Below are 27,313 nucleotides of genomic sequence, written 5' to 3'. Positions count from 1 at the left end.
GTTGGATGAAAAGTCTAGAGATAAATACGTATTTTGAACAACTTGAATTTTCAATTCAAAGCTTCAGCCTTATTTTGAAAGCTAGTTTTATAAAAGTTTGTAATTCTTTATAGTATGTTGAAGTCGTAATTTTTTTTTTTATCTTTCCAAGCTAATAGTTTTAAAAATACTATTTTTACAACGTGATATACATTAATATTTTATTAAATCTTTTTTTCCAGAGCATAATGCTGAGAAATAAATAGTTGTAAATTTCGTTTGCAAAATTTGTTGACTTTTTTTTCGATCAAAATTATACAATTTATGAATCTATGAAATATTTTTCGCTTTTTTTAATTAAATAATATATTTTAAGCGTGATCTTTTATCACTTAACGATTATCGTTTTATTTTAAATTTCATCAAATTATTTATCAAGTTACTAAAAGCTTTTAATAATCTATAATCATATTTTTAAACTTAAATAAATTACAAAAATTATATAATTTTTTTAAAAGTCAACTGAAATTTTACTTACTTTTGAGCGTCCATAAAACTGCCACAAAATTAAAATAATTTTTCTCAGTCTCTTTTACATATGACACAAACTTAAACAAAACTAGCTAGCAAAAGCTATTAGTTTTCTGCATATTTTTATTGCCATCCGATACAAAAATGGAAGCTATTTGCTTGATAATTTCAAGCATCATCCATTTCTTTTATAGAAAAAAAATGAGTTATACACAGATATTTTAGACCAAATATTATTAATCTTCTGATTGACAGAACCTGAGATAACACTTGCATAGTGGAAGATGCATCACTTTGCATTTTCAAGATTTTTTTTTTTCACTTCGATGAATGTTATTAACATGCTGTATCAAAGGTTGTCCATGCTGAAATAATTTCAGTGTAAAACAAATATCTCATTTTTTTTTTCTTCTATCCATCACCATTTTCTTCTAATTATATATATTCAAAATGCCCTCAAACCATTAAATAATTTTGATCTTTTCGAAGCAAAAATTTGCATTATTTCTAATAAATATATTTTAAAACATTTTTTTTTCAAATTTTGCCAAAATTTATGTGTTTTTTTTAAGACTCACTTTTAATTACTATCTTTTATTAAATCTAATACAAGTTTCAATACAGATATTATTTTACAAAACTTGTTGCCGATAATACAATAAACAACACGAACTGAAAATTACAATTTGCAAAATTTAACAGTAACTTCATTCCGATTTAAAAAAATTTATTGCACGATTTATATTAACAAATCACAGTTATCGAATTAAACGATTTCTTTTATTCATCGTAAGCATCGGCGATATTCGAGAACAGTTGAGATATTTTGATTATTTGTTGTTATTTTTACTAGTAAAGATTGCATTTGTGAATGGATACTTGCATTAATATAATAACATTATCTGTTTTATATGATAATCCGATTCGTCAACTTAGACATGAAGCTCTTTAATACCCCTGATATTAGCTGATTAGTTCGGGATTTTATGATAAAATGCAATTGAACGTTGTATTTAATTGATTGATAACAATAAACCGAATTGATTATTAATAATAAAATTAATTATTTATTATTCAGGCAATAGTTTATTTGTAATATAACTTAAACAACTTAATTACATTTTTAGGAATTTATCCCAACTGATTTAAATTTTAAATACAATTGAAAGCGTATTTCCCATATTTAACAAATATTTTACTGCAAATATGAATACTTCCCAAAACTTAACATAAAAGTGATTATATTTAAAGTCTTTCATGACAAAATTAATCTAAAAATTATAGTATAATCGAGTGAATGTTTTTATAGTTAGTGTCATGGGCGCCACATTTCAATCAATATTTTAAAATAACTTCTATTTTTTTTAAAGAAAAAATAACTTTTATTGGAAGAAACACGCCTAATAAAAATGAGAAATCTGGAAAACCTTTGATACGGCAGTTTTTTTTTCTAATAATTAAAAAACTATGCCTAAAAATTCAACACATATTTCAAAGAAACCTCATAGAATAAAATATATCGCTACAGACAATTTGCACAATTCATTCAACAAAACAACTGTATTAAAAATCAAATTTCTTCATATAAATAATTTTTCAAATACGCAGATGTGATAACAAGCACGAGAAATATTTTTTTAAGATCACAGAGAAGGTCTGTTTCTACCTAAGATTATAATTAAAAGCAACTTCATAAAAAAGCTTATCACAAAAACACCAACTCAAATTCATTGCAATGAACAGGCTTTCAACAGGCTTATAAACTAAAACAAAGCCCAGATACAAAATACGTATACCTAACTATAATTATGTATTAAAAATCGCAGTCACAAACTTTTCTGGAAACAGAATGAGCGAAATTTTCTTCAGTCAAAAAAGATGCATTTATTAAAAAAAAAAAAAAAAAAAAAAAAAGACTGAAGATAAATTATTCTATCATCTAATAATCTATTTGTAATCGAATAAAACTTTTTTAGTTATTAAGTTTATTTTCAAATTGGTGTTTAAACTTAATTCTCCTAGTTAATTTTCTAGTTTAAATATTTTATTAATTTGAAAACTAGTATTTTTTGTAATTAAAATTGGTATTATTAGAATTTTTTGCAATTAAAATTAGTAATATTAGATTTTTTTTGCAATTAAAATTTTGCAATATTAGAATTTTTTGCGATTAAAATTAGTAATATTAGAATTTTTTGCGATTAAAATTAGTAATATTAGAATTTTTTGCAATTAAAATTAGTAATATTAGATTTTTTTTAGAGTCAAAATTAGTAATATTATAATTTTTTGCAATTAAAATATCAGAATTAGTAATATCAGAATTTTTTTTTACAATTAAAATCAGCGTTTTTTTTTCTTTGCATTTTGTGAAGTGTTTTATGAAAAACTACTCACATTTGCAATCTAGGAAGCTTTCTCAAAATTTTTGCGATAAGAAGAGCTTTTGTGGGTTTTTCATTTATTCACTATAACATACAAAACACTTAAGAGACATTTAAAACATGCAGATTAATGAAAATAAACCTTTTCACTGCTCGTTCATCTTTATAACTGAAATTAATATATGGTTGTAGTGCACTTTTTTTGTTAAGATACACTGAAAGTTATTAAAAACTGTAAAAACACAGTATAAGCCTTTTAAGAATAGTTACTGGCATTTTAGAATGCAGTTAATGGCAAAGAATGCATTAAATTTTTTCAGAAATATTTAATCATTGATTATTTAAAGTCACAGGTTATCGTTTTGGGTAAAAATGTAAAAAAGTGAAAAGGTTTTCTTTGTTTAGACTTTACTAACGAACAGAGATGCATGGAAATTCTTTACTGTGGGCCCAGCTTGAAACATTACACTAAATGAAGACAAATATTTTCTTTTGTCTTTAAATAATAATAAAGTCTTTGTTATTTTTCTGAATGTTTAATCTATATTAGTAGGAAGACCATATAGTCCTGTAGAGATATTTTAAATCTGTTTTGACTGAAGAAAATTTTGGATACCCGTTCCTACAAGTTCATCAGAAAATACATAACTTTCACAGTTATCATATTTCATAGTTACGTATATCATCGAATATAGTACACCAAAAACACACTGTTTTTAAAATACTGCAACTCTTCACTTTTCGAAATACGTATGTATCATTTTTCTAACACACATTCTTTTTTTTTCTCCTAGTCCAAATATCAGACCTTAAGAAAAGAATAGTTTAAGGACACTAATAAAAAAAAAAACTTGTGTCTTAACAATGGAAATAGTTTCAAACTTAAGTACTGAGTAAAACATTGTTCGTGGGCTGTAAAAACAACAAAAAGGTCAATAACAAGTTCGTTCAAAACATAGAACAAAATCAATCACTAAAAAAAAAGATAGTGAGATAAAGTACTGTCAAACACAAATTAGAGATTCGTCGGCCATAACTGCAGATCTTCCACAACACATTCATAAGTTAAAGTCTTCCTGAGCAGACTAGAAGTTCGCCTTCAGGATAGTAGCGATACTTATTCTGGGTGAAACAAAAATGTAGAAAAAAGTGGATGTCTTTTTCTCTTTATATATATTTTTTAGTTCTTTCTCGGTGGTCTCCGCGAAAATACTGTTGAAACCTCGATGAAATATGCCTTTGAAAATAAATACTATATGAACAAAAAAAGAATGGAGACCCCCTGCTGGTAACTGCAGTAGAATCTCATTACACGAAAGAAAAAGAAATGCCCTCGTTGGTCTTAAAAGGGTCACACACTTCTTGATCAGTTAGATAATCTGAAATAAATAAACCGTAGTCGCTCGTCCTCCAGCCAATAACTTTCATATGTATCAAACTTAGCCCTTGAAGAATGTTCGACTAATACTTTACGGTAAATGGTCATTTATTATTTTTTTTATTAAGTAGTTCTTACGTATATCATCGCAACGGTGAGCTATGGTTTAGTTGTTAAATACGTATAATTGACACCGACTTGAAACGATGGCCTATGGCAGAAAGCAAGGTGGACAGCACCAGAACTCTGAGTATAGAAGACTGGCCATCCATGTCAGAGGTTGGGTTAGGGTTTTGGAGGGTTTCTTATTTTGTCCTCCAGGATGAGCGAGGTGGGTGAAGTGATGATGGGGTGTTCCGTCTTCCTGTCCTCTCTCTTGTCCACCCCATTCTTCTCCTTGTCCTCTTCTTTGACTTTCGAGGACTCCATTCGCGCCTGCTCGTTGATCTCTTTAACCGCCCTCATCTCTTTCTTGAGCTTCATCCTCCGGTTCTGGAACCAGATCTTGATCTGACGTTCGGTGAGACAGAGCGCATGCGCAATCTCAATCCGCCTCCGGCGCGTCAGGTAGTGGTTGAAGTGGAATTCCTTCTCGAGTTCGAGGGTCTGGAATCGCGTGTAGGTCTGGCGGCCTCGCCTACGGGGACAACCGTTCGGTCCTGCAAAGTTCAGGGCTATCATAAGAAACAACAGCAATCAATTTCACACCATACCAGATACATTTCGCATCCCACAACATTCGTTAACTGCGTTATTAAAATTGAGATTTATGCAGACACTTTTTGATTCAATATCGTACAACTAGTTTTTAGTGTAGTCAAAAACCATACAAACTGTGATTAAATATTACGTTCCTATCAAAGGTTGAACGGTGTATAGTAATTTACGAAGTTTATTCGATGCAATTTATTTCATTATTTTTATTCTTTTTTCAACTTTAAATTCAAACATTTAACATTTCTTCATTTAAAAAGGCTTGTACATATTCAGTAATGATTTTAACAATAGATGAACATGAGCAATCGCCAATAATGGGGCACTAGAGCTTTTTTGGACATTAGTTGCTCAAAAAAATTGAATTTCTGTGTTTATTTAATAATAATTTCAAATTGTTAATATATTATTTTGTTTAAGATATAAGTTAACAAATATTACTGAAAATTGTGTTTCCCTTTTTATAGAATTTAAATAATATTTGATTCATATAAAGAAAATAAATTTTAATGTGAAATTCATTTATATTTGGCTTCTTTTTGTTGTGCTTAGCCTATGCATGTGAATATGTAAGCATATATGTATTAAATTTTCGTTGCTAAGTGACACTTGATGTTGTTGAGCCAGCCTTGGATATATTTTCCATAATTTTTACTATACGTATGCTACGGTGAGAAAAAGAGTTTTATTCCTAATCTTACTGTACAAAGAGTAGCATATAGGATGCAGCAAAATTTGATTTATTTTTTAATTACTTTTGCTGATTTCTGACTTTTGTTAGATGCTTATCATGTCGATCATGTATTAATTTTCATGCGAGGTATAATTAAAAATTCATATCTCTCAAAACTAAATTGAGATCATTGGAAGAACTATTGCGTTGTTTACGTTAAAATCGGAGAAGAATATAATGCTGTAACAGTTTACTAAATTCTCAAACTTGTTAATCATTAAGGCATTGCAATTATACTGTTTCTGCACAGAAATTGTTTTTAAATTATACAAAATCTCCTACGAATGCTCTGCGAACTTAAATAACATCAAAGATTGGAAATGAATGTAGAAATCATGGCTGTCTCTAATCATTAAAGTAACGCGTAAACAAAGCATTCATAATTAGCTTCCTCCTTGCAGTTTATGTCAGTGACACTAGAAAGTCATTTTGAGGAAGTATTTTTTTTCTGTATAATTGCCAGCCAATCTGAATGGTATCTTACTTTCGGATTTTTATTTTTAAAAAATGGCAATATTTCAACCTGTTAATGGAATGTGAAAAAACTTGATTTTTTTTTAAGGAATAAAATTTAATGTTTATTAGATTTTTCATTCAGAGATACTGATAATAAAGATTAAAAATTTATAAATCTGACAATGTTGATTAATATATTTATTTATATTATTAGTTTATTTCTTTCTAGATTAATCATTAATAAAAATTTCTTTTAAAGTTTATAAATATGATAATATAGGTTAATAGCACTCTTTGATCGATTCATTTCATTTAAAATTGATTTTCTATAAATATTAACATCTTTGATCTTAATAAATATAAATTATCTAACAACGAAGATAATGAAATTATAAAGGCCGAATAAGTATATTTTAATTGCTATTTTAAGAAAGGCAACAATTATGACCGCAAATCAAAAGCTATTTTTCTTTTACTTAAGAATTTAGCACATTTAAAATAAATACAAAAAAAAAAAGATTAAAAAATGAAAATTTTTAGTTCATAAAATGCTTAAAATAGCCTAAATCAAACTATCTTTTGCATATTATTTCATTTTTTTTTCCTTTCACAGCTGGTTAACTCATCTTGATTTTATTTCAAATATTTAGATAAGCGTCAAATATGATAAAAATTTGTTTAGATAAGAAAGATATAAGTTAGAAATGCCAAATAAATGCTGCTAAATGCATGTTCATATTATTATCTCCTATTATTGCATGTTTCGAAAAAAAAATAATCTCTTATCTTTAGTTAAAACCGAGCTTAAGATTCGTTTCACGCTCATGCTGAAAAACAGGATATAGCAAATGGTGAGGTAAAAATACGAAAAGAAGCCGCTTTTCTTGCCTAATCGTTCGATTTTTTTTAATCCGAACAAATTGGAGTCAATTTTCGTATTAAGGTAGTTTCCAGTTAATCATTGCGCTTAGACACGTCCATCGGATCGAAATTTATTTCTTTTATTCTGAATTGAAGAAAAGAATTGGAAAGTAAATGATTGTAAATTTCTCGCGCTAAATGATTTCAGAAAGAAGTGCTTCGAAACAGAAGCTTTAAATGGCAGTATGCGATGGGTTTTTTTGGGACATTTTTTATTGCCATTTTTAATCCTGTTCAAACAGAGAAATTATCGTTCAAATGCATCGAAATGATTTGTTAATTTTGTGAATATATAAAACATTTTCTGTCTAAAATCCTCTAATGGACATTGGCAGATAAATCTCATTTTTAATAACGATTGAATGTGATTTTGCGAGATGCGAAAGTAATAAATACAGATATTGTTAATATAATCACTTTTATTTCATTTCCTGAAAATAGAATATTCAAATGTTAATAATTTTTGTATTTGCTTAAGAAAGATAGACATATAAAAAAATACATGGCACAAATATTCACTAACAAAAAACATATAATTATCCAGTAATATACGTATATTGAATATATAAATAGCATTCGTTAAATTAAATGAAAAATACCCTAAAGTTATTATTAGACAAATTTTATTAAAAAGTTAATATTAGACATGCTTAATATTAAATGTATAATTTTTTAGAAAAAATAACAGCATTATAATAACATTAGGTTAGAATATCAAGAATTAACGAAGAAAGATCTGGCGAATTTAAACCAAGATTGACCTTCCGCTCTTCTGTCTTTTACATAACAATGCTTACCAGCATAGTCGTTTTGGATTAGTCAGGTTTCTTTATCATGGACATCGTGAGAATGATTGGCTCAAAATAGTTTTTTAAAATGTGGCTAAAAGCCCACACATAGATGATAGTTAAATAAATCAAAGATATGATAATTCACTACAAAAACCGACTATCATGGCGCAATAGAGTCAATTTACGTGGCATCAGTTGACCTAGGGACATAAAAAATTTACATGCGCAAATTATTTAACAATCTTGCATGCGCAAGTTATCTAAAAAACTTACATGCGCAAGTTATCTAACATCTAATTGACAGAGTACTTTACCCTTCTGCAAGGTTCTCAAAGGAATTAAATTTAATTGATGGGAAATATTTGATGTATATTTCGTTAGAATGAATTCTACATGATGAACAATATTATATTCTAACTAAAATTAATTATCTTTCGATATAAAATGAACAATTTATAAACGAAAATTCTACAAATTATATTCTACATCTCTTATTAAACAACTAGGTCCGACATCAAACCAAACTCGGAACAATTCTTCACTTTACTAAGAATAAGTGGATAACTGTGGGTGTCAAGTTATCCTTATTTCAGTCCCTGAGGTAGAGGAAAAAAATGTAAACATTATTGGATGTTAAAATACTGAAATATTTAGAAAAATAGTAGAGATTCCTATGGTGACAAAAAACAGTTGGGGGGGGGGGGGGGGGCTAGAATGTTTTTGAAATTTATAGTATTTTTAAATAATCTAAAATATTATATAAATTTTTCAAAATTATTAATAATTCTATCCCTTTTAGAAATTTTTTTAGTATTCTGGGATGCTCTAGAACTTTTGAAAAAAAAAAAATAAGCACATTTTTTTAAAAAAAATATTCTAAAATATTATACAAATTTTTCAAAATTATTAATAATTCTATACATTTTTGAAAATTATTTAGCATTCTGGGATACTCTGGAATTTTTTTTGGAAAATTGTACCATTTTTTTAACTATACTACGAAAATAAAAATTAAATTCTTTAATTAAAATGTTATGCCAAATTAAAAATTAAGATAAATTTTATATATATATGCATAGTTGCATTTTTTATTATACTGCATATCGCTTGAAGATTTTAAAAATACACACACACACATATATTTTTCTCCCATCAACTCCCTCCCCATACACACACACACAGTTTCCATCCAAACCATACTACTGTTAGGTAATGAGCAAACTATATTTGAAAGTTCAATTCAGAATGGAAGAATGCAAAGGAGATATATGAAAATCGCGGGAAAATAATGGCAATTCTTGTTAAGGAGAAGTGGATGGATTCAAGTAACATAAGGCTAATTCATATCGTTTCATTTTATTTTTAATCAGTAGTATATAAAAAAATGTCTACAAAAAAAAAAAAAAAACGCTTCAACAGAATGAAACCAAATTTCATATATTAACTATAGAAGGCATGGAGAGATAGATTTCACTAAAAAAAAAAGGATTAGGCAATATTTCAAACTCTAAGATAACATCAGTACATAGAAAATATAACGTAAAATGTGGATTAATAAATGTAATGTTATTCATTTCAGTGTGTGCATTTTTATGTTTCGCACATTAATGAATTTTTTTTAATCATCTCTCCACGTTTTCATTGTGAGTACTGATCTTATTGCTTTCCTTTTTACAAAACCAAAATTTCTCTTTATGACGATATTTGTTAGTAATTAACATTTTGTGTGGAATTTATTTCCTTGTAACTTCGAAAATCTGTATATAAAATAAGGTTTAGCTGCAGATGCCTTTATACAGAAAAAGTTTCTTATAGTCACCTAATACTTTTCTTTTATTCAGTGTACTCAGTATTCAGTGTAATAAATAGCAACTATCTGAAGATTTGTTATTCTATGTATTTTACATTTAGACAAACTCAGTGCTAATTTTAGAATTATTAACGATTTCAAAAAAATTACTTTTCCTTATCTTCTTCATGACTGATCATGCAGGTATGTTGCAAAAAAGGAACTTCTCAACATACCTACTATAACCATGAATCCTTTTGTTTTATCTAACAGCTCATTTAAATCTTCCACTCTTAGTAACAACTGTCACTATATTTTAAACTATTCATTCTTTTTATTTCAGAGACATTTGGAATAAGAAAAACAAACCCACAAGATTCTTCCACGAATCAGCTTATCATCTTCGGAAGTTGAATTGCTTCATGTCCACTATTGTTTGATAAAAGCTGCAAGCAGATTGTGCAGCTGTAAGGCATAGTATTTACTATCATCAAATTATTTCCATTAAACTTTTTGAGGTAAGTATTTTGCATTTGATTTAGAGAAGAATTTGCTTTCATTATCTAATTCTGAATATAACATTTATCATCTCTCGTCAGCATGTGCATGAAATTTTAATCAATTTAGTTTTAGGGTGAATATTGAACGAATCCTTAAATACTTTTAAATAAAATGTATTAAAAATTTCTATCAATCAAAAGCAAGGTAATTTATCAAGTTTTAATTTCATTTCCCGTCCCAGATTTCTGCAACATCCCACTACATTGCTATTTTAACTAGGAACGAAATGAAAATATAAATGAAATGATGTAAGAAATTTATCTCGATTTTACAAATATTCGCTACAATCAAATACTAAATGATTCAAATTAAAATAAAATACAATATTTTCGCGGCATTTTTTTAATAATTAACATTTAAAAAATGATTGAATAAAAAACCGTTCTTTATTCATATGCGAATTACGTGATATGCAATATGTTACTTGTTTATCGTTTCTAAATATTACATCATTCATAAAAGAATAATGAAGTATTAAAATGTTACTTGTTTATCGTTTCTAAATATTACTATCATTCATAAAAGAATAATGAAGTATTAAAATGTTACTTGTTTATCGTTTCTAAATATTACTATCATTCATAAAAGAATAGTATTAAAATGTTGCTTGTTTATCGTTGCGAAATATTACTATCATTTAAAAAAGAATAATGAAGTATTAAAATGTTACTTGTTTATCGTTTCTAAATATTACTATCATTCATAAAAGAATAATGAATTATTAAAATGTTACTGGTTTATCGTTATTCTTTTTTAAAAAGAAAATGAGTTTTTTTAAAAAAAATTTTAACTGTAGGAAACCGCTATGAAGATATTTTATTTATCAAAAATTAATATTTTTACTTATTTATTTAAATACATTATTATTTTTTTATCTAGCGCCTTTAATTAGAAGAAAACATTTACGATGCAAGAAGTTTGTATTTAAGTTTAAAATTTCATTCGTTTTACTTTAAAAGCGTTAAAAAAAATGATAGCTTTATTTTAAATAAGTGATGAATGCATAGTATTTAAATTTCTATTCTACAATTATTTGGATTCCAGAAATTCTGAGTTAATTAGATTCTTCTAATTCTTAACTAGTTGAAATTCTTCATTTTTAAAAATTCACTTATAAAATTATATTTATTTATAATAATTTTAACTTGTTAACTGGGTATGACGAAATATTTCGTCATATACGGACTACTACTGCAATCGGCATGGCGACATTTTTCGTCATGGAAATTTGCCTTAATATTTTGAACGTTCCATTGTCCCCATTGTGAAACGACTTGAATAAAAGCTTATTCCCCAGTTAACAGGTTAAATAAACATATGAAAATATTCAAAACTAAACGTATGAAAAAAATAAGACTATATAAACACAACTATGCGCTTGAAATATTCCGCAGTAAATAAAATCAAGTAATATATATGAAAACATCTAAACGTATATCATTATATTATTAATAATTTGGATTACATTCACATATTTTTCCAATTATTTACGTTTAAATTCTTTGATAGTTTTTGAAAGAGGTTCGCGTTTTTATTTAATCTATAACGAATGCATGGCTATTATTTATTATTGATATTATATTATGAAGATGCATCAATGACTTTCTGTGGCCCTACAAAAACGTTTTCTATTATTTTTAACAATTAGTACGAATTATTAACGATCGAATTATCAAAGTTGTACGATATTTATTGTCGAACACTTCGCTTACGAATTCTTCCTCCTTTAATGTTTTTTCTTGCAGTGTTCCGTGGCTATTTAACATATTTTTTGGTAAGCACAAAAAAACATGCAAAGGTCACTTTCCTTTGAGTCTGGAGGCCATCTTAAGAAACCTCTGTCGCGCGTAATTCACTCGAAATAATTAGCTTCCTTTACGGCAATGGGGAAACAATGCAAATGCACGGTGAATCGTGATCGCAGAAGAAGGAACGAATGAATAATTGAAAAACATGACTCATTTTCATAGGAAATGAAACCCAGGCCACGATTCACTTAGGAGCGGTTGCAGACACGACCGTTGTCAGATCAGAAACGATCTCGAATCGTGATATCACAATTTGTATAAATGAAAAGATCGTAAATCATAGCAGATCGATCAGTAAATATTGATTCAAATTGTAACAACGTTGTCAACGGTTTCGTACTTCTATACTGTTTTTACGAGTGTTTTCTTTGTATTTTTTTAAAAATTGTGTTACGCCTTTATGGCAATTTTTTAATGTCTTTCATTTAAGACATAATTGGGGAATTAGCTTTTCCCTCAGTCATAATATTAAAAAGATATTTAGTACTATTCAGCCACAAATATAATTTAGGAACTTTAACTCCTATTTTCAATTAAATTTTTAACATAATAATATTCTTACTATAACATCTTTTGGTCGAAACAGGAGTTACTTAGTTTATATCATATGATATTTTTTTTTCAAATATTTTATGTTAAAAACAAAAATTAAAGCTTCTTTTATTGATAAATAATTAAAAACTGTAAATCATTTATTTATCTGAAAATTGCAAAAAAATTACGATATTCATTATTACTTATTGAACCCATAACTAACTATAAAATTTATCATGCTAACGAAGAAAATTATTTTTGACAAAATATTGCAATAATATAAATAAGAAGAGCTTTCTTTACTTTAAAGACAGCATGTCTATCTACGGAAAAGAAGTAGAAAGTCATTTATATAAATTTCTATAACAACGAATAACATAATAATATAACTGACTCCATGTTACTTATTGACTCCAGCAATAACTTTCTTAATTTTATTTTTATCGCATATCAAAAATACAAAGAGAAATGATGGCTCTACTTCAAAATTTTGATGAATATCTACGTTTGAGATCTCCTTGATTCCGAACATTTGGGAATTATGGAATTGGAGCTATATGTATGACAAATAATATATTTGATATGCAGTCTTTATAGAAACAATGCTAATGTCAGATTTCCAACGAGGCAACTACCTAGCTGGAAATGCAGCATTGCCAATGGCCGCTGGATTGAAAGCAGTAGCGGCCAGATCGATTAAAAAAATATTATTAGCCTAGCTGGAAAATAAATAAAATTGTAATTGTATAAATTTATAAATAATATTAATAAAAAAATTATAAGTATCATATTAACATTTTATCAACTATAATTGGTCCGGTTCCTATAAATTTGATTATGTTCATTTAGTTATTGCAGTATTTATAAATACCAATATATAAAGACTTGCATACTGCATAATCGTGAATTAAAATAAATAAATAAAAACATGTATACGTTCACAAAGTTATTAAAATAATAATTTTTAACAAAAGCTAATCGAAAACACATTAGGGAACTGTTGATTTAGTGAAAAATACATATAAATTGAAAAATCGTCATTTTAACAAGCAACACTATCGATTTCAATTTTCCATATGCCCCCCCCCCCAAAAAAAAAGCAGTTAGTAACAAATATTTTTAAAAAAATCCCCCATAATATGAATATTAAGACTATAAAACAGAAATATTTATTATTGATATCGAAAAATTCATGTTTTTTATTTATTTCTCGTCTCCCCCCCCCAATCTTGGGAAATTGAAACACGAGTTATTGCTTGTTAAGTGCTGATGTGAAAATAAATAGTGCAGTTTATTAAAAGAGGGATCCAATAATATGCCTTGTCAAGGGCCCCAAAATTATTAAAACCGCCATTAAAAATTGTAGATGTGTGCGAAATTTCGAACGAAATACTGCAAAAAGAAAAACATTTTTCCAAAATGGAAATTAGATTTTTTTTTTACGTGATAAGGTTAAATACGGTATTTATAGGATACGTGTTGTTATTTCTATAAAAAAAATATTACATGCTTTTTAATATTAATATATTTTTTCATTTGCCTATTCATTGCAATTCGCATTTAAAGAAAATATTATTTATATTTTTAGTTTATATTGTTTACTCGTTCTCGCACTGTCCCTTTTCCCGAAATATATTTTGGATACATTTATAATGATTTTTACGGATATCAAACAGTAACGTCTAGTTACATATCAGTTATGGGCTATCATTTTAGATGGCTAATTTATTTTGATTGCAAATAGACGCGGACAGAACGCTATTATTCTTGATTTATAATGCATTTGAAATAGACGGTTCAAATTCTTTTTTGTTTTCTTCATAAAAGGGAATTCTTACAATTTTACACATAATAAAAGAAGTTGTTTAAAGAGTCGTTTTGATTTTGAAATCAAAATCTATGCTAAAATCTTCTTGTATGACATCTTAGAAACCTTCTTTAGTTAGAATTAAAGCTACCAAAATATTTTACATCACGATTAATACTTGCGATTCCAAATGGAATTTAAGGAAGTGTTGCCATCTATCTATAGCAAGAAATACAGGAGAGAAAAAAGGATAAGGCCTTACCCATAAAATATTTTATCAGGCTTTAGGTAACAATATCTTTATATTTTTAAAAACAATTTTAATTTCGATATTTTTTAAATCTTTACAAATCTGATAAATTTTACCCTCCTTAACATTTTTGAAAAATATATTATTAAAATACATAAAAAGAAAATGTTGATAAGAAAGCAAAATGTTTTATTAAAACTCAATTTCTCTTTTGAATTCTTATTAATATATATGCTAGTTATCCTTTACCATTATTCAGTTAAATAAATCCGTTTTACAATTCTCCGTAGAAATGAAAATTCACTACTCCACGATCCAACTACAAACGAAGAATTTTATTTTTTGTATCCAAATTTTTCCGTTTTATTTTGACCTACAGTACTTTGTAAAAGAGATGTATGGACGAAAATTGACCTTAACTGTTGAGGGAATCTGTTCAAATACCCATCCCATCTCTCTTTCTTTATATAAACATGGAAACAAACGACATGATAAGGGGCTACAAAAAGAAAAGAGAAAGAGCAATGGAAAGAAAGGGAGAAAGAGGAAAAAGAAAAAAAAAATGGCTATGTTCACAAGCAAATATGCGCGACAAACGATCCAGTTCGCGTGACCATTTTATCAGTCAACTCCGGCAAAGAGTTCATGGCAAGAAAGAAAAAAGGCGCTCATGGCCCATCGAGAAGAGGAACGGGCGGTAAAAAGAGGGACCCGTTACGCGGAGAAAAAGAGACCCGTTACGTCGATGATGAGATCGCTTCAAACAATCGCCGGGAATCGAGTCTTTGGGGTCATTCCGGGAGAGCGTTTAAGGGACTCGCCGTTGATGGCCCCATAACGGCATTTAATGGCAAAAACGTGTTCACCTACGGAAAAGTCAGGTGAACAGTTACCGATGACATTAAGTTTTCCCTGCTGGGTGCTTAATGGTTTCCAACGATGCCTGGAATATGCTTTAAAACTCGGTCGGCAGTTAAGTCGCCGATAAAAGGCATATTAGAGCGGTTAGAGAGGCGTTTGCACTTCTTAACGCCTTTTTATCGAATATCTACCTGGAATCTATGGCGTGGAAGAGCGGCAAATTATGACATGGAGACGGGGCCCAATTTTTTGACATTTTCCGAAAGTTTTGAGTTGTGGGATATCTTTCGGCCGTGGAACACAAGTTTTCCAGTTTACCTAACAGACAAGTAATATTTTGTTAGGTATTTGAACAGTGCAAGCTTTAATTTGAACTTGAATAAATGAATGAAATGGATATTGCATAAAATATACTTAATAAAAGTAAATGATGATATTTCTATAGCATACTGATGAAGATTTTGATTCTTAAATTCATTTGTTGTTTAATTTTTCCTCAAAAGGAAAATATAAAATGAAATAACGTTGATAATCACCTTTAGCAACGCAAATACTTCTTTTATTAAACCATATACAGTCTAATAAAATTTGTTTAAAATATATAATAAAATAAAGTATATTTTAATACAAATATAATAAAATTTTGTAAAAAAATATGTTTTAAATCTGAAGATTTCATGAATAAAATGAAACTAACAAAACTTTGATATTTTTGAGTACTCAAATTGAACAAAAAACAAAAGAATACCAATGAATCAAATTATTTTATTACTGCCATTATTTTTATTTTACAAATACAAGCAATAAGTTATATCAAGTACCTCATATTATAGATATTAATTTTTGCTAGTTCTATTTACCATGCCTCATATCAAATTTTGTTGATAAAGTATACATCATCAACTTTTTTTTCTAAATTTCGCGTTAGTCCAAGAGACAAATTATAAAATTTTGTTTCTCGAAAATTATCACTTTTAGTAAGACAAATTCGTTGAAATACAGAATTGAGAAGGAAATTCAGGTTGACTCAGTTAATAAGGAATGTTAATATAAAATAAGTAAAGACCAATACATAGGCCAAAATACATTATTCCAGTTAAAAAAACAACCAATTTTCAATTATTAAAATCACTGCAAAGCCATATTTTATTAAAAACCACATCGCTTTCTTTTAGTAAGACAAATTTGTCAAATCGGAACATCGAATATCGTTTTTAGTAAGACTAATTTGTTAAAATAGTGAATTTAAAAAAATAATTTAGAAGGTTTGGCTGAGATAATAAAGGATGTTTATATAAAATAAATGATGACTAACGCATAGGCCAAGAATACATTATTTCTAGTTAAAAACAATCAATGTTCAATTTGAAAACCACTGTACAGCCATATTTTATTAAGTACTAATAAAACTATTAAAAAAATATATAAAAAGGATTTTATTAAAAAAAGAATGCAAAAGTATCCTAAGAATCTACAAAAATATTGAACATTGTTATGCTTATAGAAAACTTTACTCTGATTGGGGATTGAACTAGCCGGAATAACTTATTGTTGATTTCATTAAACACATTTAAACTTGGTAAAAATAAATTGAATTCATAATACACTAAGGTTTATCTTTTATAAAACTGTTATATATATTTGCAAGACTGACTTCATAATAACAAAAAAGAGAAAAAAATGTAGAACTTTTGATGAACTTTGTTCAGTAGAATCTTTCCTATCATACTGACCTCCTCCTGTAAATTTGTATCAAAAGCAGTTTAAAATACTAAGAACTAAACGCTGTGGACTTATTTAATCCATCCGTGCATGCTCTTTTACCCGTTGAATAAACGAAACCTGCTACTGATGTTCACTGGTTCTCATCGTGATAAAATACTACTGCGTCATAAAATATTGTAAATGTCATGGGATTGTTCTTAGTCCTTAGTTAAATTTTTAAAAATTCTTCTGGTATACTTGTTTTCTTTCTTATAATAAGATTAAACAGGGGTAGTTTCATCCTCGAAGCGTATAAAAATCAGTATTAAGCCATAAAAACAAATAAAATTGCTCTGCAGGTTTAAGGATATCATAAATTTATTTTACAGCGCTATAAAACTGTAAATAAATGCTCAAACAAAACAACAAAAAAATTGTTAATATACAAGCAATCGCGTGTTTGTTTGCAAAGCAATTCGCGATTCCTTGCTGTCAGAGAGATAGAAAATGAAGCCATCATAGTTGGAAGAAAAAAAAATCAGGAATATTCTCCCCTCAAAATCCGGAATATTTTACATAAAAGTGTCACTCGTGCAGTTAATATATATTTAACTCTACAAATGCGCTGTATTTGCGTGTTCATTTGGAAAGTCTTTCGCGATTCCTTGCCGTCAGAAATTTTAAAAAATTAAGCCATCAAAATTGGGGGAAAAAAACGGGAATGTGATTCCTTCAGTATCCTGAATATTTCACGTACGAAGCCACTTATAAGTGTGATAAAAAATTATTTGCCTATGCGTTATGCAACCAAACAGTTAGACAAATCAGTTTTTACCTATATGCGTCCTCATTGAGTTTTCTAAAGCTTCATTGCACTGTATAAAGTCCAGTGCAGTGACTTTAAACTTTATCCAGACTTTCTGAAGAAACTGATTCTTCCAACATTTCAAAAATTTCAAAATAAAAATAAATTAAATTAAATAATTGTAAGAAACAGTAGTAATTCTTGAGATTAATTATTTTTTTTTTTTTTTTTTTTTCGAATTCGACTAGCAGTTGACGCTATTCTTTAAAATGAAAACTTAATGTCATTAATCATTTAAGTTCTAATAAAGTTTAAATATTTTATTTTTATCAATAGTGCATTATCTGAATTTCAAAAATTACTTCATTCCAGGCTATCAGAAAATGGCAGATAAACCGATTACAAAATTCCATCATCATATGAAACACAATAAGTTAAACAAAAGTTTTTAATGACTTAAAATGTCCTTCATTCATTTATTCGGATGTACAGCTTGGATTATTATGTTACTTTTCCCAGATTCAAAAACTTTTCAAAAATTTCATTTTTAATTATAGCTTCGATTTTCTCTCTCTCTCTCTCCCTATATATATATATTCGCACAAATAAAACTGTTTACGTATTTAAACAGGCAGAAATGACAAATGCGTGCAATCTAGCACTATAATTAAAATTGAGTGTATTATGTTCATTGAACATAAATGCTAACAAGCACTTAAATAAATGCAATAATTAAAATATGTATGTATGTTCTTTAGATGAGAATAGGAACGATCCCGATACAAAAAAATTATTAGCAAACACGGGACATTTTCGTGTAGTCGAAAAGAAAAACGAACATCCATTTTGTTAAAATACCGCATCTCTTTGATAAAAAAGTATAGTTCAGAACTTGACATAGTTCTACAATTTCGGTGTTAAAACATCAAATTTGTGCCAAAATTTATACTTTGCTCTCGTTATATTTTTAATTCATAGCTTATAAAAATACATACATAATTTAAAAAAAAAATCATGTAAGTTCAAATTTCAATATCCCTTAAACTCTCGAGACTGATTATTTTGATTATTATAACAATTTTTATATTTTATATTTGCTAAACAGATAGAATATTAAGAATCAAAACAGAACCACGTCCCATTCATTTCATATATATTAGATTCTCCATTATTACATTTATAACTCGGAAGTGAAATATCTCTAACAATTTGTATCTCTTCTATTTGAAACAATTAAAAGGGAAATATTGAAAAAATGCCAACATAAAGAGAATTGAATCTATAATTTATAGGCAAATATTACATTTCATAAAATAAACATTATGATGTTAATAAATAGATAATAACCTATTATTACTAAACAGAAAAAAAGTAATTTATTTTGAATGATGCTTATTTATTTATTTATTTTTTGTAATTTATGATGAATTAGAGTTCCATAAATAAAACTGGTGTGAGATGGAGAACTCTTAAAATTAAAAAAAAAATATTATAGATACTCATAATTTGTAAACAGGATAAACTTTCTAATATGAAGCAATTATAATCACAATAATACTATGATTGATAGGCCAATTTCATGAATTATAATATCGACATATTGATATTATTTTAAAAGAATTCCGGCATCGAATATTATTCTCTGTATAAGTATTATTAAAAAAATTCATAAAAAAGTGGAACTGACCTGTTGAAATTGAAAACTGTTCGAAAATAATGTAAGTTTTCATTTTAAAACTTTAATTTAAATACTTGCAATGAAAAATTTCAAATAAAATGCGCATATTGCAAAATTGAAGTCCTTGAATTTCATAATTACACATTTATTACTTTTTTTTCAGGATGCATTTTGAAACTGATGCCTCATACAATTTAATAGATGGCATAACTTTACAAGAGTGACAACACGTGGAATGCCGTCAAAACTTCCTGCGACAAGCAAGTAGTGAAAAGGTCGTAAAATAACTTTATACTATGCAGTCCACATTGGTAGATATAGTTTTCTTCATTTTGTAACTAATAATATCTAATAATTTAGTTTACTATAGTCATTTCACGCTATTCAGACGAGTAGTGAAGAATGAAATAGAAAAAAAATGTAAAAATTTAGCGGTTTTCCGTCGAGAAGGAAGTCATAAAATATTTTTATGCTGTATAATACTGTCAAGCATTGCATATAGAAAATACTGTATTTTGTATTACAATGTTAACATGATTATTTTCAGCATTAATTATACCTAGTGAATGAAGGTCATACATATTATTATATAATTTTTTCAACATTTATTGTCGATTAATAAAAAATTATTATCAGCATCATAAAAATTATGCAAACATTCGTAACAATAATGACCTTTTTTAAAAATTAAAATATATTAAAAAAATATTGACGATTTTAAAGAGGGGAAAAATATTTTTATTAATATAGTATACAGGTATTATTGAAAATATTTTCTATACAATTGATCCATTTTTCACATGTGAATAAACTTAGTAATTTTTTTTACTGTCACAGCAGTCTATACTATCTTAATATAAAAAATAATGAGAATTATAAATGCATTTATTCAATTAATAAAAGGATTAGTATGAGATATTAGTAGTTGATCAATAAAAATATGTTTTTTAAAATATATATTTTTTCAGTCAAAAAAACTTTTTTGTAGTACTTTTATGTAGATTATTTTTCTTATTTATGATTATTATAGCTTGTATTTAATTGTGCAAGTTATGTTTAGAGATGTAATCATCGACGATTGAAATGAAGTAAGATGCTATAAGAAATTTTCAAGAGAACAATATAAATTTTATTTCAAAAATAAATTAATTAATAAAAACAATTTTTTTTTCAGAATTTTAAATCTGTTTAATTTGTTTCCCATTCAACTTTAAACCCTTCAGAAAAAAACAACAACAACCTCCACTTGATATATTTAATATACAAAGTACTTCTTCTGCTTAAAATCGTTTATAAAAATAAATTAAATATCACATAAGAATGCTTTTAGAATGTAGATTTTCTAAAGAATTAACAATCTTCGTTCTGTAGTTTTTAACCTTAACATTTTGCCATTTATGAAATTGTGTATTTTAAAAACATATCCAAGAAATTATTTAGAATTAATTTATAAACATGATCGTATAAATTATTTCAAAAATAATGGAATGAGTGAAATATGCTTCTCATCGTGTTTATTAAATCACATTATTTTGTAAAGAACAATAAAGAATCAAAATTTTAAGGATTGGAAAACAAATAATTGAGTTCCTAATAAAAAATTGATTTGTTTTTCCAGTTAATTGATTGAAGAAATAAAACATTCCAAGCATGATTGTACGATTTTTCATAAGATATGAATAAGAACCTCTATTTCAATATGAATGCTCATTCTTAATCAAACAAAATCTAACTTACATAACAATAACAATTCATTAGTTCAACATAATGAGTAATACTATGTACTTAGCATCTTTGTCAGAAAATTAAATTGAATTCACTTAATAAAATAACTCATTGAAATAATCCTCAGAATCAGCCAATAATTTATATACTTATTCGACAGTGTAAAAACAGCTGATCAACTCTTTTCACAGCGATAATAAGCACTTATAAGTGACAGAGACAATGCTGAATTTACACAGGTGGTGTTAATAGTTGTTTCCAAGTGTAGAACGAAGCCATGATCTTAATTTATACCAGGGATGCCTCTAAGCTGCTCTTTGTATTTCTTGGGATGTGGGAAAGGGGATGTCAAGCTTTTACGACCCTAGGAATGATGGGAGAACGAAAAGGATGTTCCAGGCGCACCTTTGGATGGAAAAGGTGCGCCAAAGTAATATACGATGCAATGCAGTTGGAATACTTATGAGAAAATAAAAGTTTATGTTTTAGAATAAGGGTGCAGACAAATTGAGGAGTAAAAAACAAGTTAATTAAGCATCGGCAGGTTGAATTTTATTTGATGATCACTTCGATGATGTTTAGAATTCAAAAACATCTTTTGAAAATATTTCATCCGTTACTTAATCGTATTTTTAAAAGTTTATTAAAATCCATCCATTGTTCGAGTATTAAAAATAACTTATTTTAATGCAAGCTTTCGTAAAGTGAGTTTAATTTTGTTTATTTTTACAGGCACGAAAAAAAGGCTACTGTAGCTATTTTGCTTTTCAGATTGATAATGAAAATAAAAATACTTTTTTTATTTTATGCATAAACATATAAATTTCCCAAATAGAAAAAAAAATTATTAAATTTTTTTTAAATAATGCTACGAATATTTTTTTTATAATTATATTTAATAAATGTCTTCAGAAACGCCCCAAAAATCAAACAATTCGTCTGAATAATTTTCAATTTTAGAGAAATTAGGAAAAGTGGTGATTGTGTAAGAAGCAAATTTTTTCGTTAAAAAAAAATGGCGGAAACAAGAATCTAAAAACGTGTGGATTTTTTATATATACAAAACATATTATAAATAGCAATTTTAAAACTTGCCGATGATTTTTAGCAATGGAGTGCATTCTCGGCAAAAGGTTTTCAAATCATTTGCAAATGTAACAAAATTTTATGCAAAGAAAATTCATTTTGTCTAATAATAAGAATTTTGTTGTTGCAGTAAAAGATCAATTAAGAAAAATTTCCATTGATTGCAAATAATTTTACAAGAAGAAATATGAAAAAAAGAAAATGCTTTATAAAAAGTCGCATCCATAAAATAAGTATTGCAAAAACGCATACTTGAGTTCTCATTCATTGAATTAAATTAAATAACAGCTACTCAGTTTGAAAAAGAATTCTATGTGTACTGAGAATATAACTAGCTTAAGAATCAATATTGATTATATTTGCTTCATACTATTACTATTGAGGGAATTAAAAAAAATTGCGATTAAAAAGGACATTACTGAGAAATGAAATAAAAATAAAATTTAATTTTAAAAAGATCGTGAACGGTTATATGTAAAATTAAATTTCTATATAATCCAAACACCCATGTTGGTTATCCTAAGCACTAATTAAAAGTTCTGTGGTTGCGCTTCTATGTGCCAAAATGATAAAAATTAAACCGTCATAACTATTTCCCATAAAATAAAATCATTTGAGTTATTTTGACCAATTTGTAATTAGCGTTATAATACGTGCAAGTTATTTATTTATACGGAAAACATCAAATTTACTTTTCATCATATTTTAGTGATAATATTTATTATGGTAGAAAATACAATTTATCGCATTTAAAATTAAGTTTTAAAAGATAAACAAAAATCTTGAAAACGATGAAATAACTTCCTATATTATATTATAAGGTAAAAAATCTTCACTCATTTTCGAGTGAAATTATTTCCCTAAGTTGTGAGCGTCATGAGTAAAAAGTCCTTTTTAAAGATTATTCAACAAAGCTTATAAAGCCTAATAATAAAAAGCAGTTAGTAAGAATACGTGTATTCTTTTCTATATGTTTAAAAAAAATCAATAAAATTTTTATAAAAGTGTACAACAGAATTAAAATTTTACAAACTTGTGAAACAAAATAATTTTTATGCCTATCTGCGTAAAATACCTTTTTAAAAGCATAGGTTAGTTCGATATCATTACTTTAAAACACATTTTAAATCTTAAAAACAGCTTTTCTATATATGCAAATTAATATTACATAATAGTTTATGCTAAGAGCTTCATTTATTCATTTCTCTATCGACAGAAAAATAGAAATGATTTTTTCTGTAGTAAAAATTTAAAATCGCCTTAGAAAAATCATAATTCATCTCAAAAATCAAGATTAATTTCAATCGAAATTCAGATTTCTAAATTAAAAATCACATACATATATAACTTCGCAAGCGTGTTAAGCAGCTAAATTTAATACTTTCGCAAATTAAATGCTATTTTAATTGCGAATGTTAATCAGTTTTCTCTATTTGAAGAATACAATTTCCTCCTGTAAAACGGCTTAAAATGGTGTTTCTTATAATGTAATTCAAGCTCTTTGGAAATATGATAAAGGCTTTATTCAAATAGCACTCAAAATTTATTCTGAAGTTTAGGATATTATAAATATGCAACTTCTTGCCAAATATGCGATTGCACGGTCAGTCGGACATCACGTTGTTCGGCGATTTTTATTTTTTTGTCCGAGGGAAAACAATGTTTCATCTTTATGATTATACAACGTTATGAAAGTGACAATGACACAAATAAAATCGGCTTTACGATGGCTATATTTTAATACCTTTGAATACGTGAAATTCATACTGCATTGTGTCAGTGCCAGGCAAAGGTAAAATAGAAGCAGGAAATACCTGTATTAGTTAATAGTAAAATTCAATGCGTCATAAATTTTTGAAAATATAACATTTTTTTGAGGATATCAAAAAGGTTTATATATTTTTTTCTTTGATGTCTTTTCCTTCATACATTTAAATCTATTTTAATAATATCTAATCTATTTTAAAATATTTTTTGATTATTTATGGTTATAAGACTTTAATAAAACAGAACAAATCAATATCTGATGAATGAATAAATTACATTTTTATATCATTACTAGATTAAAAACATCTTTTGCATATAAAATACATTGCGGTTGTCTTTCTTACCGAAAAAATTCAAATTTGTAAGCTAGGAAAATAGTTAATATAACTAGCTTAGGAATCGATAATGATTATATTTTTTCCATACTGTTATTACTGATGGAATTTTTTAAAAAATCCACTAAAAAAAAGGGCATTACAGAGAAATGAAACGAAAATTCCTTATGCAAAAATAACAAAATTAAATTTTAAAAAGATAGAGAACGTTGTTTTATGAAATGTAAACAAAATTAATTGAAAAAATTTCTTTTGAAGTGTAAAATAATAAACATTAATATTGTAATAAAAGGCACTAACAGGCAATAGATTATACTACTTTTATTCAAATCGATATCTTAAACACATAAAAGTGTACAAATTTAAAATACTGAATTAGCTTTACAATTCGTAGGAAAATCGATCTTTTTCAATTTCATGATTATTTCATTCATAACCGAATTCAAAATACTTTATTCTTTAATAGATAATAAAAACTGTGTGAATGCATTTAGTGAAAACAATTTTTTTTCTCCTCCAAATGAAATTCAATTAAGACTCATACTCTTGAATAATTTTCTTTAATACAATTTAATGAACGCGAATCAGGAAAAGATGATTGAAAAAATCTCACATTCTAGCTTTTTTTTTAAACAAAAAAGAAATCTAAATCTCCACTATTCAGAAAAATAATAAACCAATTAACCTTCCTTACGAGAAACTTCTTCATTTAAAAATCAAAAATTCTGTACATTAATGAGTAAAAATGGGAAGGAGCGAAATGCGTCGCATCTCGAGCAAATAAACATTTATGCGATGGGCCATATCGATCGCTCTCAAATCGATATTACAGTAATCGATAGAGGCGCAAAAGAGCACTTATTTGTGCTTCACACAGCGCATTGAAGCCAGTAAGAGGCTTTGCTCATGCTTAAGAGCAAAAGCCACTTGGATGGAGTCTAGCGTTTGAATTTCTGGATTTCTTTTAGAAATAAGAAAATCTTGCTAGTTACGGTAAATATGTTGGTTGCAAAACGTTCATGCACTCAAAGAATAATAAGAAATACCATTTTTTAAAGCAAATTATGAAACAAAATACTATTAAAAATAACAAAAGTCATTTCTGATTTCAGTTTTTTATTTCATACTATATTAAATTCAGATTAATCAAGTGAAATTGAGAAAATAAATTTGATGAAATCTAGCTTATGCAAACATATTATGTTTTTCTTGACACTGAAAGTTAACAGAAAATGAAATTAAATTTACAAGATTGTTACATATATCCTTTTCTTTCATTAAAAGTTACCATAAAATAAAATTTAATTTAAAAAAATTATAAAATATATCCTTTTTATTCAGTAAAATGTATCAGAAAGCAATAAATAATCTTATTTTAAGACAAAACTTCATTATATTGCATTAGAGATTGAATGAGAAGATTTTTACATAAGCTTTTAGTTGCAAACATTTAATAATCTGCAACTACTCTATTTATTAAATTTTTATTTACTTTCAGATTAATTCAGTTTTAAATTGAAGTTTTATAATTTAAATTCCATCGTTTCAAGCGAATTTATTAACATAAAACCCTAAATTGTAGTCCTAGAAATACTGCATTGCATATAAATGAATACGGTTTTTTAAGTTCATAAATCCAATTGAAAAGGAATGCAGCTTTAAAACTATCAAGAAGAAATTGAATATCGTTATATTTTAATGTAACGTTTGTTTGATAACGTTATTTGTTAAGTTTTAATATAAATCTAACTTTTAATGTAAATTTAACGAAAAGGAGTTTAAATTTTGAAAATTATTTTAAAATTTATGTTATATCAATGACTTGGTAAAAGCTTCATAGTTTAAAAAAATTATTGCGTATATCAATTCATTTTTAATATAATTTTAGCTGTAACTTCGATTGATTCTTTAGGTAAATATTATTTGAAAAAAATCAGTACTTAATTTAGAAAATAATTCTGTGCAATCTTTAGCGTTGGTTTCTTTAATAACAAAGAATTTTACTAATAGAAATGCCTTTTTTTCATAAAATTTACCAATTGAGCTTATACCACAGTAGCAGAGATTTCTAAAATACAAATGAATTCCTTTTCTTAAGATTTATTAATTCAGTATAAATTCAATAAATTAATATTCAGAGTTTTTTTTAATATGCTGAATTAATTTAATAGTTTTCCAAAAATGTTTTGATATTCTTTTTTATGCCGTTTCTTTACTTTATTGTAATTGTGCTCCAAAAAGTTTCGTTCAAACTGTTCTCTTAGGAATTGCTAAGAGATAAAGCTTTTTTCCTAATGGTCGATGACTAAGCTTAATTTCTTAATTAGTTCAACAAAAATGTTTAATTAGCAGCTTTTTTTCATTAGAAAGAAGGGCACAGAAGGAAATTAATGTTTGGAAATCTGAATCATAAATAATAATGCCCAGAAAGTTAATTATATAAAAGTACAGGGATAAACTTTTCTTTAAAAACATTCGAAATAAAGTTCAAAATTTGATTTAGATAAATACTTTAATATAAGGTATCTATTTTACATTGTATGACAAAGTGTAGACAAGAAAATTTAGTTGAAATTTTTTGAAAAAGAAGATTTTTTACGATTGCAAAATCTTTAGTAAGCAAGTTGAAATTAGCCGAATCTCTCAATTGCAGATTTATTTGCTCTTTTGAGCTAATAATAAGCAATATGAAAATAGTAACTTGAATTTTAAAACA

General features: G+C 26.9%; 1 protein-coding gene across 5 annotated transcripts in view; it reads right to left on the bottom strand.

The window, feature by feature from the left end:
* Positions 1-2,804: 2,804 nt before the first annotated feature.
* Positions 2,805-27,313, bottom strand: part of LOC129981213 (homeobox protein abdominal-A homolog) — a 96,462-nt gene continuing 71,953 nt past the window's right edge. For 4 of the 5 annotated variants that reach the window (XM_056091958.1, XM_056091960.1, XM_056091959.1 and 1 more), the window contains one exon: positions 2,805-4,946. In XM_056091958.1, the coding sequence (XP_055947933.1) occupies positions 4,558-4,946 (389 nt within the window). In that variant the 3' untranslated portion in view covers positions 2,805-4,557. The remainder of the gene's footprint in view (positions 4,947-27,313) is intronic. The other variant, XM_056091961.1, reaches the window with a different exon arrangement.

This window comes from Argiope bruennichi, chromosome 8 (assembly GCF_947563725.1).
Source record: "Argiope bruennichi chromosome 8, qqArgBrue1.1, whole genome shotgun sequence".
NCBI lineage: Eukaryota > Metazoa > Arthropoda > Arachnida > Araneae > Araneidae > Argiope > Argiope bruennichi.
The sequence above is the reverse complement of the archived record's forward strand: the minus strand, read 5'-3'. Positions and strand labels throughout refer to the sequence as shown.